General features: G+C 34.0%; 1 protein-coding gene across 1 annotated transcript; it reads right to left on the reverse strand.

Annotated features, from left to right (window-relative positions):
- Positions 1–856: 856 nt before the first annotated feature.
- Positions 857–5892, reverse strand: LOC115955217 (G-type lectin S-receptor-like serine/threonine-protein kinase At4g03230). The gene is made up of 8 exons (XM_031073282.1): positions 4447–5892; positions 3487–3948; positions 2762–2881; positions 2437–2654; positions 2129–2339; positions 1786–2023; positions 1514–1664; positions 857–1404 (listed from the first exon to the last, which is right to left on the reverse strand). Exons 1-8 carry the CDS (start codon positions 5684–5686, stop codon positions 1102–1104), a joined length of 2943 nt encoding a protein of 980 aa, XP_030929142.1. The 5' UTR covers positions 5687–5892; the 3' UTR covers positions 857–1101.
- Positions 5893–13685: the final 7793 nt, after the last annotated feature.

The raw sequence follows: 13685 nt of genomic DNA on the forward strand, positions 1-13685 counted from the left end.
CATCTAATTGCAGCAATTTCTGCTGTTTTGGCTTTCCTGGTACGAAAATGCCCTGATGTTCTTGCTTATTGACGCAAAGACTTCTATTTTCACTGAAAAAGGTTCCCATAAAAGTATGCAAATTGAAACACTTTTAACTGTTTGATTTGAATCCCTTCTTTTTCCTTTTCCTTTAATTGTTTTCTTTTGAAACCTATTCTACTTTGCACGACAAAGCAAGAACAAAACAAAAATCGCTGAAGTAGTGGACCCAGTTCTTTCGATAAGGATGGTTCAAAGACAACATGATATGTCAGGTAAACAAAATTATTGAAAATAATTTTGATTAAGGAATTCTCAATTCTCAATTCTCAATTCTTCAAAGGCATGGCAGCATACTTTCATGCAGGAACAGAGTAAGTAATTCTCAATTCTACAATAGTTCGATTTTTTATTATTGAAAATAATTTTGAGTTTTTTCATCTTTTGTCCTTTTCGTCTTCTATTTTTACCATTTGATTGTTTCGACTAATTAACTTTTATGTTTCTTTGGTTTAGATGGAATATTAGATACAGCTATAAGGCCACTGTGAAACAGAACTCGTCTTTCCCATTACAACATTTCCAAATGGCTTCATATGACTGCATTTGAAATTATTTACAATGGAGACATGACATGTATGCCTATTCTTTATAAGTACACAAAGGGTACTTGTGAATAGCATTCTTTTGAATCTCTTCCTGTTTAGTGTGGCAGTGAACTGTACACCTTAAATGTAAGGCTGAGCTGACTGTACCTCTTGATGCAAAATCACAAATAATGCAGTTCTAGGCTTCAAAATAATAGGATTAAATAAATGAAGGCAGTTGGTCAGAGTTAGAGAAAATCAGAAGTCAATAAAGTACAATAAATACAAAGGAGGTTCAAATAGGAAACAATCAGACTTAGATTGGATACAATTTTATCACTTATCAGGGACAATAAATAAAAAAAGTATCAATATTACCGACAAGAAATATGCCTTAATTGTTCCTTTGAGAACCATAGTAAGAATACTGGAAACTTCCGCAGGACAGATAAAGAGAAAACAAGAATCATGAGAGCCCGTATGCTATCCACCATTATCGTCCTTCTTCAATGGTAGATGTTAATTCATTCCAGCTTTCTGGTTTAGTAGTAGAAGAAGTTGCACTAGAGAGGGATCTTCTTAAAACATAGGCTGGTTGTTTAGGAGTTGGGAGAGTTGCAGTTTCACTACCAAGCATGAAAACCACATTCGACATTGTGGGACGATCACTTGGATCTTCTTGTACACATAAAAGCCCAACGTTAACACACCTCAAAAATTCGTCTGCATTAAAAGTTTCACGTATTGTTTGGTCCATTAAATCTAAAGCCTTGCCTTCTTTCCACAATTTCCATGCCTGGGACGATTTGAAATTCAAATTGGCATTAGGTAGAGTGCAGGAAATATAACTATATGTAATTGATGCAACATACTTTTTGTTTGGTTTACTAATGCAACATACTTACATAACCTAAAAGACTCAAAGTATGTTCTGACTGGTGAAATCCGGTGTTCTTTTTTCCGCTGATAACCTCAAGTACAACTACACCAAAGCTGAAGGCATCAGACTTCACTGAGAAAAACCCATCCAATGCGTATTCTGGAGACATGTAGCCGCTGCACAACAAAAATTATTTATATTTTCAGTGAATTAGGGGACATAGATGGGAAAACTGAAAACTGCCATACAAAGTCTAAATAATTAGCTTTCATAATCAACCATCTGCATCAAACTTACTAAGTCCCAACCACCCTTGTCGTGGTTGCCTCAGTTTGTTTGCCTCCAAATATCCTTGCCAAGCCAAAGTCAGAAATCTTGGGGTTCATCTCCTCATCCAGAAGAACATTGCTTGTTTTCAAATCCCTATGAATGATCCTCAACCTCGAATCTTGGTGAAGATAGAGCAGCCCTCGAGCAATTCCCAAAATGATGTCAAAGCGTATCTTCCAATTCAGTAACACGCATAGAGTTCGATCTTGCATGCCATTTTCCATTTCAGGACATGTTTTAGTAACCATCCAAATCCAAATTACTGATAAGTAAAAATAAAATAAAATAAAATTCAGGTTTAGAGTCTAACCAAATAAAAATGAGTCTAAACTCTTGTTTGGCATGTATTCATAGAGTAACATTTTTTCATCTCCTTCTATGCAATAACCCAAAAGTCTAACAAGATTCCGATGCTGAAGTTTAGCAATCAAAACAACCTCATTCTTGAATTCCTCCAAGCCTTGCCCTGAACCACTCGAGAGCCTCTTTATAGCAATTTCTTGTCCTCCTGGAAATGAACCCTGAGAGAAAACTCCCATAACCATAAGCACCGTCCATCATTAATTAGAAACTAGTAAACAAACTGCTATATTGATTGAGTACTAAAAAGGTTAATACCTTGTAAACAGGCCCAAAGCCCCCTTGTCCAAGCTTTTTTGTATCTGAGAAGTAATCTGTTGCTGCTAGTATACTTTTCAAATTGAAAAATGGTACATCTATGCCTTTTTTATCATCTTCTCTAAATTGGTCTGAATCTATCAATTCTTTGACACTTCGTTCACTGTCATACAGTCGAAATGCTGCGTTTCCCTGATTTCTTTCCCTGTTAACTGATTCTAAGAGATTAATCATAACTTCAGTATCTTGCTAGCTAATTTTATGGAAGAAACCAAAATATTGTCATTTTGAAACAAGGGTATATGGTTGTTTTTGCACCAGTTACCTTGTCCGTTGGCCACTTTTCTTCTTCTCAAATAATACAAGTAACAGCATGCAATAACCATCAAAGTTGCAGTAATCACTGGGATAATTGCACGTAATAGGTTCTTTTTTTTGTGAGACACTGCAAGCTCGTTGTGCACAAATTCAAAAATGAAAGAAAACAATAAGTAAGATGAATACTATTGGGCCATTGTCAAGATAAAATGGTTGGGTTTCCCACCTGCATTCAATCTAGGTCTGTGATAATGCATATAAAAAATATTCATTTAAGGAAAGGAATAAGTGAGTGCCTAGAACAAACTATCTAGACATCCTACTGGCAGACGGGTTTCAAATTTAAGAGGGGTTTCTTATGATTTCATAATTATCATTGACAATATCGTTTTGAGTATTTATACTCTTGGCAACATTACAAAATTTATCGTTCATTAACAAAGCAAAATTAAATGTACAGGGCACACTGTTATCATATGGTGCATTAACATAGGATTCTAACCTGGAATGCAACTGAAATTAGAATCGTTACACGTAAGCAAGTAAAAGAAAAACCCCTGAATATCAGTCCTTAGCTAAATACACAAGGTCCTAACATTGTGCTTAAGCAACCATTATCACAGCTAGTAAAGGAAGAAAATAAAAAATCTCAGCAGGGGCAACATTAACTAAATCTTTATTTGTAATAAAGTAATTTTAATTTGCAATATGCACATGATATAGAATCCTAACCTTGTGTACAACTTAACTTTGTGCCATCCCATCGAAAGCTTTTGGTGCAAAGGCACCTCCTCTTCCCATCAATTGCTGATTCGCAAGTTGAATGTGGCCAATCCTTGCAATCTGCAGATAAATTACAGAGTGGCTCCAGTGGTGGCTCCCAAACAATCTCAACATCATCTGTAACTCTAGATGAAACATTAGAACTAGAGTTTCTTGGAGTAGTTAGATTAAATGGCAATGACTGGTTTAGCCGCAAACTTCCTACATCCTTGACTTGGATAAAAACCTTTGATGTATTTTGATCGATACTAGTGACTCGATATGTCCCACTGAGGGCCTTGAAGCTAACCTGGCCAGAGGTAGTGTTGCAATTGAAACTGAAGTACATAGGATCACCACAATTTGAGCTAGTGCTAAGTGGATAAGGGATCATGTTTGTGCCACAAGGCTCACAATTTTGTACAGTTGGTTCTGCAGAAATATTAAGTTTCAAATAGTGAATAAACTCAAACAAATAGGACTTGGCCTTATATACATATAATGAAATTGCCTATCATTGCAAATCCATCTGTCCACAAACCGACAGCCCATCATCCCATGGGCCATGGTTGACAGTTTATCATATACAGAGACAAGGTTAACATTTTATTTTTGTTCCGTAAAGATAATTGATATTTTCAATTATCGGCTCACCTTAGCAAGATTTTGGTTATTATGTAGAACCATGCTCCTTGTCAAATTCATTATAAATAAAGTTACTAAGTTGTTGTACTATTATTGTATCCAGTATCTTAAGAGAGTGGCTGTATCTTTAACATTTTGTATAGACTTTGGCTTGGACTATAAACAGCTGGCAAGATTTCTAAACTTTCTACTTCATATTCAAGACGCTCTCTAAATTTCCTGAAGTAAAATACTACGTTAGTAAATCTAAGCAATTTATGTAAAATCGACCAGTTAGTACATTACCTATATCCGAAATTGCTACACGGATGGAGAGGTTATAACCTTCAACATACTCCTCTTGAAGATTAAATAGCTCCTGCGTCCAAATCCAGCATGCCATTTCTGAGTCTTGATTATAACTATAAGACTCGCAGTCGCAGTTTTTAAGGCACAACTCTTTGCATTCTGTTTCGTTTCCGACCTGGTGAATTTGTTCTGGTCTTCCGCCTATATTCATCATCTTTAAGTTCAAGAAGGTATTGCCACAGGACGTCGAATTTCTGGTGCACCCATCCGAAAAATCTCCAGAATACCACTTCTGAGGGACATGAGGCACGAACCCTGGCAAACATTTGCATGGCAATTTATTATTTTTTAAATTACAGCTACCAAATTTTCCACAAAAATCGTAAACACTACAATTGTCACTCGGATGCACATCAAACAACGACCAAGTCCCGTTTGTGCTTTGTTCCCAATACTCTATCTTCCCACTAAAATTCATCACCAACCTTGCATTCTCAAAATCATAACTATTTTGACCTTTTGTTGTTGTGACGATAGAGTAATACCCACCATTCTCCAAGCTTTTCCAGTAAATATTCCCCCCTTTGTTGATGATTTGTGTGTTCGAATTTCCTGCTGTATCTAGCATAAACGTGAAGTTCCCAGTTCCAGGGTCATCACGGTCTCTCCAAGAAGTTAAGTTCATGTATCGATCCATAGTCATGTTTGGGAGAAATGTATCAGTTGGATTATTAAAGCTCTCCCATAGACTTGTCTCATTATCGAATAGCACCAGGTTTCCAGAATCCGTGAGATTCAGAATCCAGTCTGCAGTTGTACACGGATCACACCAATAATAACTATCACGTCCAGAAGACCAATGAACCTTCCCACTACTCATATCTAATACCGTGAGGTAGCCATCTGTTGTAAATCCGAAAGCTCCAGTGGTAGTATTGATAAGCGGGCTATCTCGATTGGCAACCCATACAACTATTTGCTTATCCGAAGTGTACCATATTCCAACATACCTTTTGTCTCTAGAACTTCCAGTTGGACCAAAGAATCCTAATTCAAACTTTCTTCCAGGCGAAACCAGAGTTTCGTCATTGTCTCTAATCCACTCACCATGCCTCAAAGAAACTCTATCAGCGCAATAAACATGGAAGGAACACAGAAGTACTGGTATGTACAAGATGAACATGGAACACAGCATGCAGTTTGCGGACCATCCTTTAATAACGGTGATTGCTCCCATTTTTCAACTTTCTGCTACCAGGATGAAAAAAAGCACACGCACAAGTAGAATTTACTTTGTTGTTAGAAGCACAGTGTCGGTGTGGTCGCTGATCATCTAATTTCAGCAACTCCTGCTGTTTTGGCTTTCTTGGTACTAAAATGGCCTCATGTTCTTGCTTGTTGACGCAAAGACTTCTTGGTCAGCAATTTTCACTGTGAGAACGGGAAAAGCTTACAAAACGATTATGCAACTTAAACCATTTTTACTGTTTAATTTGAATCCCTTCCTTGTCATTTTACTTTTTTTTTTTTTTTTTTTTTTTTGACTTACGAAGCAATAACAAAACAAAAATGACTAAATTAGTGGATCTAGTTCTTTCGATAAGCATACTTCATGACGACATGATATGTCAAATAAACAAAGAAAATCATTCTATTACGGATTTAGGCCCCGGTTGTGCCAAATTATACTACCAATTTTAAACCAAATTACTTATTAGTCAAATTATGTGTCGGTTCACAATGTTGGGTGCATGGCACCATTTTAGTCCAGCCCACATTCTATAGGACACCTCATTAAATGAGGCTATTGAACATGCCACAAAAGTCATCTTGCTTTTTCTTTGGAAGGCGACTTGGGCGTGTCTTACACACTGAAGAGAAAAAGGAAAAGCTGAAGCAAAATCGAGAGATATTCGGTCTTTGAATGAGATGACTCATCTATTTATATATTAAGAGAAAATTTATCAGAAACTCTATCGTTTTATTTATTTCTCTCTCTTTTGTCAATTGTTAAACTACGCAAAATCAATTCATAATTAGTGCAGCAAAACTAATTCATGAAATTTACAAATGAAAGTTTTCTCTAATGAGAAATGACAACTAAAAAATAAAAAATATCAAATTATGCCCAAATAGACACTGTTCATCATAAGAATAATGTCCCTTACACAGAAGCTTATCATAGATATTAGATGACGTAACATAGAGATCTCTATGTTACGTCATAATAAATAAATAAAAAGATCGAAGAAATCGATAGATATGAGTATTTGCTTTTATTGAATGATGTATTTGAGTATTTTTGTGCTATGATTATTATTATTATTTTGGTGTCAAGTATAGGTACAACTGTACGAGGGGTTAAAGTCTAAAAATTAACTCCACGTAGGGGGCAATCGGTATTTGCATACCTGATTGCGACAGGAAGATCCTCCAACCCGTTTCAATTGACGTCTCTGCATAGTGCACACTTATCTCATGTCAATTCACGAATAAACCATTGAGGCCAATGATATAAATTTCTGCAAGCTAAATGGTAGTTTGTTAGACAAAGCTCAATTATTGGAGATGCATGTTGACTCGCATTGACGGGGTTCTCAAATTCGTCCACTCATCTTTCTCGTGGTTTGTTTTCGTTATTTTCTTTGGCCTTACTTTCTTGTGTTGATTCTAAGAACTGGACCATTCACCTACTTCATACATACTGTGAAGCAAATGGCTGTGCAGACTGCAGACGCATCGGCAAAAAAGGGGTAGAGATCAACATCGCATTTTGGAAAAATATGACACATGCCCTTCTTTTGTTTATCCAGCTATGTATGGCATATACGGCAGATAAGGTGAGGACCAGTAGACTTTGTCCCCTAGATCACTTTCATCTATGAATTAAAATAAGCCAAGACAAAATAATAATAAAAAACTCCTCTATACAATAATAAAAATTATTTTTATTTGTGATAAATACAAGCTTATAAACTAAAACGAAAACACAACCGTGCGAAACACAGATTAACTATTAGTGGTACTAAAAGTTCAATCTTAATTCAAAAGGATTCCTAAACTCCTCTTATCGACTAGTAAAATAAATAAATTTTCATAAGATGAAACTTCATAAGCTTGGTAACCGTAACCATGGTTATGAAACTCAAATTGTTTAATGAACCAAGAAAGAGAGAAGTTCAAGGTTTTTGAAGTTGGACCGAAATTCAACCAAGTTCAAACCGTAATGTGTCATTTAATTTTTTAATATATTTGATACTTAAATTGATTTATATTTATTAATTTTTCATTCCTAACCAACAAGATGTGTGTGACCCAATGGTTTGCATGTTGGACATGTTACTTTCACAAAAGTGGCACATGCTTGACCCAAATTTGAAGGAGATAGAAAGTTTCTAAATAACCATCTTAATCAAATAAGTTTTAATGTTTCAATAGGAAAGCTAATCTATATCTATATATATTAAAAGCTTAAACATAATATTTATTGTTGCTACCCTCCAATTAAGCTACATCAACGTCCATCCACGTTATTATCCTTTTTTCTTTTAACCCTTCTCCCTCCCTTACTTTTTCATCTCCCCACTACCCTCTATCTTAATATCACTATTGATCTTTCCCTTCATATTCCTTTATTTTGTCTCTTCTTATTTTTACCCTCTTATTATAAACTACTAAGTTGCCCGTGCGATGCACGGATAATTTTGTAATATTTTATGTAAAACAGTTTTAAATAATGTTGTACATAAATTATAAAGAAAAAGTAAATTAAATTAGAGTAAAGAAACATATACATTTTGAGATATTAAAAATTGATTTGGTAGCTTCACTACATATTTGTAGCCTTCTTAAGGTAAAATTATTATTATTTTAAATCATGAAACCAAAACAAAATGCAAAAGAGTAATGGGACCATGAAATAAACTAATTTCTGTTGTGTTAACATATTTCATATTATGAAATAAAAGTATACCTAACTCTATGACTATTTTCCACTCATCGATAGTGCGATATTAAGACATGATGTGGGCAAATGTGTATGCATGTGTCTTATAGATTATTTAAAATTAAACCATGATAGAATATAGCTTTATATTGCACACCAAATATTCTCTCTACTTTTATACCCAAAACAAAAACTATCTAACCAAATTACCTAACCTAAATCATATTTAAGCCCCTAATTTGAAAAGGAAAAAAGATTACCCATAGGGGTTTCAGTGTCTTGATAGTGGTGGAAGGCTAGTATAACGGAGGTGGTGACTCGTCAGATTCTTCTTTCTTTCTCTTTCAAATGTTTTGTTAGTCTCAATTCTTTTATTTTGGTAATATATAGTAAAATAGTGCCTTTTATTTAACAATCCACAACATTTTTGTGTCTCTGTATCTCTCTCTGGAGTCTTATCTCATTAGTTATTACTATTAGCCCTTACATTTAAAAAAAAAAAAAAAAAAAAAAAAAAAAAAAAAAAAAAAAAAAAAAAAACAGTGTGTATGCTAAAAGACACGAAGAATAGTGGAAGGTGTGGTGTAAGCTTAAGCAATTAATGAGATACGACTAAAATAAGATAATGTGAACTTTTGGGTAATAATAAAAAATTTTAAAAATAAATAAATAAAAAAACTTAATGAAAAAGGTAAAAAAAGGCTAAATGCAAAATTAAAGTGACACTTGGTAGGACCTCGTGCACTCTCGCATGAAGTCTCTGAGAGAGAGACATTTTATAACAACTTTTATTCTATAATATTCCTCCAATTTTTTTTTTTTACTCATTCCTTGAACTGAATAATTATAGTGGTTATGTGTGTGCAATTTATAATTGTTGTTTCACTGAATATTTATAGCCTTCTCAAGGTAAGATTAATTTTTTAGCCAAAAAAAAAAAAGAAGGTAAGATTTTTTTTTTTTTAATCATGAAACAAAAAATAAATGTAAAAGAGTAACAAAACCGTGAAAATCAAATAATTTGTGTTGTGTTCACATATTTAATACTATGAAATAAAAGTATGTCCAACTCTCTCACCGTCTTCCAGTCATTAATAGTGCGACACTAAAACATGGTGTGGGCAAGTGTATATGCACGTGTCTTATAGATGATTTAAAACTATGGTAGAATATGACTTTACATTGCGTATCAAATATTCTCTCTACTTATATAACCAAAACAAAAACTATCCAACCAAATTACCCAAACCTAAATCATATTTAGTCCCCTAATTTAAAAAGAAAAAAAAAAATACCCGTAGGGGTTTTGGTGTCTTGATGGTGGTGGGGGGCCAATATGATGGAGGCAACATCCCCTCAGATTTCTCTTTCTCTCTCTTTCAAATGTTTTGTCAGTCTTAGGTCTTTTATAGTGAAACAATGCGTTTTGATTCTGTGGTGAGACAATGCGTTTTATTTAACAATCTACAACATTTTTATGTCTCTCTATCTCTCTCCAAGGCCTTATTTGGTTAGTTTTTACTATTAGTCCTTAATTATTATTATTATTTTTTTTGCTTTTTTAAAAATATTAAAATGGTGGGTATGCTAAAAGACATGAAAAAGAGAGAAATGTGTGATGTTAGCTCAGGCAATTAATGAGAGACTAATGAGATAACAGTAAAATAAGTTAATGTAAACTTTTGGATAATAGTAAAAAGAAAAACTTAATGAAAGAGGTAAAAAAAATGTTATATGCAAAATTAGATCATCACTTGGCAAGGCCTCATGCACTCCCACATGAGATCTCTACTTTCATATATATATATATATATATATATATATTGATGATTATTCTTTTATAACTTCTAATCACTAATCAACATGAGTCTCAAAAACCTTTGTAATAGGACTTTATCATACATACAAAATAAGTATAGATTTTTTAATCTTTAATTTTTTTTTTAAAAGGATATTACTATTGTGCTCATCCTTATAAGAATCTAAGCATAGATTAAATTTTCATTATTTTTGACAATTTTTCTTTGATTCCTTTATAATTTATATATTGTGTTGGTTTAAATGAATTTTTTCTCAAGCTTTCAAAGGATGGACTTTAGATAAGATGTTCAACTTTTATATGCCAAGCATTGACTATAAGTCTTGTACATGGAACAAATAAAGATAAGAAATTAAGAATATGGTCCATTTTGGTTGGCCTTAGCATGCATGATTTGTCTAGACATCAATTTTCTCTCTTGCCAAAAGTCTGACTTATTTTAGGTAGAAGTTTCCTTAATTATTACTTGTATACAAAATTCCAAGATCATTAAATTGGAATAGGTCCCTCACTAACCTAACCAATTGGAATAGGATGAAATTTCTTCCCATCCACACTAAATGTTGTGTACACTCCAAATTTTTTCTGCATCTCATAATGATACATTGTTGATAGGTGTCATCCAAGTCCAACATGATTAAGAGTTGTAATTGAGACTATGGCCCAAAAGCCTTACTATTCAATACATTGCGATAAAAATTAAACATTCATTTGATGTAATAGGAGATTATGGAATTTAACATTGTATACACTAGGGTTTGTTCTTGATGTTGTGAAATTGATGCAGGTATTAAAAACTCTAGTTTGATTAGTTGGCAAGTCATGTTCTTTAATCGTGAAAAGTCTACAATGGAAAACTTTTGTGTTCTTAAAATAAATGTTTTGGAGAGAAAATTGTTAGCCCTCTCATCCCATTGGGACCCCCTATTTATACAAAGGAAAAAGGGTCCAATATTTCTAAATGTGACTTAGTTACATGGAATTTTTGTGTAAATGCCTAGATTTCTTTTAAAAATTTAATTATAATTTTAAACTCTAATTTGTTGATTTTTATATGATTTATGTGGTTTGATTCTGATTCAGTAAAGACATATTAGCCAAAAGAAATGAAGGTAGAGTTTTTAAAGAAATCTGTACTGTTAGATTACCAATTACAAATGGCTTGGGGTACCTTTGGTACGACAGCCAGTCTACCCTTATTCGGAGACCCCTCCTCTTGATGACATTATGTCATATCTCATTGGTACTTCCATTTAGTGGGGTACTGATCCACGTATTACCTCCCATGAGCATACTGAGATCCATTATTTGTTTTTCCGGATTTCTTGTCATTCTATTTAGCCCATCTCTCACTTGCACACCATTCTTATTGAGCAACGTGCATTTTTGTATGCCGTTGTGACTGATGCTCCTCTGAGTTTTCCTACTCTTTTCATTCGTTCCTTGGTTGAGGTTCATAGGAGTAGTTCTACAGCATATGGTCTTGTCTTCTCTATTTTTATACATCTAGGTTTAGAGTACTTTCCTGTGTCTAAGCCCGTACATATTATAGCTCCCATAGGTGCCACCTTCCTTAGGCAGAGAACAGCTTAGATGAAAGCTAGCTCTAAACACCCTCGAGTAGAGTCTTCCATAGGGTTGCATCTCATCCTTCTTCTTTTGGTGACCCCACAGTTGAGGAGTTTGTCAATCCCACTTTCGTTGTTGATCCTCCACCTTTTACTTCAGGTGATTCATCCATTCGGAGTATGTTGGATACTGTCATGATCATTCAGGCGGCACATGGATAGCTTTTGGTGGATGTGCTCACAGAGTTTCAGGCTTTGTGTGCGGATTTGGCGAGTGTTTGGCGGTCTACTCCACCACCTCCTTTTGATGATGAGCCTTGATTTCCCTTTGGCAATTCATCACAAAAAGGGGGAGTACATATTGATGGAGATAGGGGGAGATTTTGAGTTTTTGGAGTTTTGGAGTTTTAGATTGTATCTAGGTCCTTCATGATGTATTTTATCTTGATGTATTTATTTCTATGGGTTGCATATGTTAGGGGGAGATACTTTGTTTTATGCTTTTATTTCTATTATTGTTTCTTGTTTCACATGTGTTACATTGGCTATTGATTTATATTATGAGGTTATTCATGATATATATCTTTTATTTTTTTGTTTTGTGGAATCAAGAATTTATTTTATATTACTTGTATTTTCCACACATGCGTTTATATGTTTGTTGAGCATTTCAGGAATATACAGGTTTATCTAGTCATGTTGCTGTCTACACTGGTAACTGATAGATATTAGTTAGGTTGAATTGTTTATTGAGCTGTTTTGTAACTTTGAGCATTTCAATTTTGTTGTGTTTTTTTACGGATTGCCAAATGGGGAGTTTGTTAGGTTCTAAGACTTTAGGATCTAAATGTATTAGAACTTCAATGTTTAATGTTGGCAAACCAAGATCAAAACTTAGAGTCTAGATTTAGGCTACTCAAAGTGTGTTTATGTGTAAAGTTGGAATTGAGTAATTGCAGGAAATTATTATTTAATTTTTGCAAGGCTCAATCAATTGAAAATTAGACTCGATCGATCGAACCTTATGCAGATTGTTTTTTCTGCAAAATTTCCAACTTAGTCCAAGCCCATATGACATGTAAGGTTTTATGTTTTGCTTCAAGTATAAAAAGAAAAACTTTAGCCACGTTTTAGAGGTTGTTGATATGCTGTGTGTGTGAATCTCTTGTGAGATCTAGAGGTGTTTATTTTTATACACACTTAGGGTTATCAAGATCAAGATTGATGTCAAGAACTTAGTGATTTCTTCAGTTGCTGTTTCAAGAGCTTAAAGAAAACACAAGCGGGAGTACTTGTGGTTGCTGTGGTTTAAGGAAAGAAGTAGTCTATGAACTCGAAGTTGTCACGTGGTCGTGTTTCTACACGAGATAGCAATAGGATGTTAGTAGTCTAAGTCTTGTTGTAAAACTTCAATTCTTTCATAGTGGATCTGTTTTACCTTGAGGATGGCTAGGTTAAATCCTCCCTATGTTTTTTACAGGTTTGGTTTTCCTGAGTTATCATATCGTTGTGTTATTTACTTTTCCACACTATTCACATGATTTGATTTGAATGTGTTCAACCTAGATCTTATTAATGAACTTGTTAATCAACTTGGATTAATATTAGGTTAAACAACTTGTGTTTTAAGGGGTCTAAAAACGTACAAAATCACTAATTAAATTGGCATAATTGTTAAATAGTTAAGTAATTGACTAAAGTACAATTTTAGCCCTTAAAATTTGGGTTGTCTTCCGTTTGGTCCTTTATATTTTTAACTTTTCATGTTGGCCATTCACATTTGATTTCGTTTTCATATTAACCCTATCATCCATTTTTGATAATAATCTGACCATTAAGTGTCAAATAAGTGGCATCCACTAAGTCACATTAATTGCCCATATAATTTTTGGTATTACTAGAT

Source organism: Quercus lobata, chromosome 8, assembly GCF_001633185.2.
Source record: "Quercus lobata isolate SW786 chromosome 8, ValleyOak3.0 Primary Assembly, whole genome shotgun sequence".
Taxonomy (NCBI): Eukaryota; Viridiplantae; Streptophyta; class Magnoliopsida; order Fagales; family Fagaceae; genus Quercus; species Quercus lobata.

Bases quoted from the DNA above. Each gene is read 5' to 3' on its own strand.
- LOC115955217 (XM_031073282.1), bottom strand. From the start codon at position 5,686: ATGGGAGCAATCACCGTTATTAAAGGATGGTCCGCAAACTGCATGCTG. The intron at 2,340-2,436 runs GTATTAACCTTT...GTTTTCTCTCAG, and splicing joins GCTTTGGGCCTGTTTACAAG to GGTTCATTTCCAGGAGGACA. The intron at 2,024-2,128 runs GTTAGACTCTAA...ATGGCATGCAAG, and splicing joins TTTAGACTCATTTTTATTTG to ATCGAACTCTATGCGTGTTA.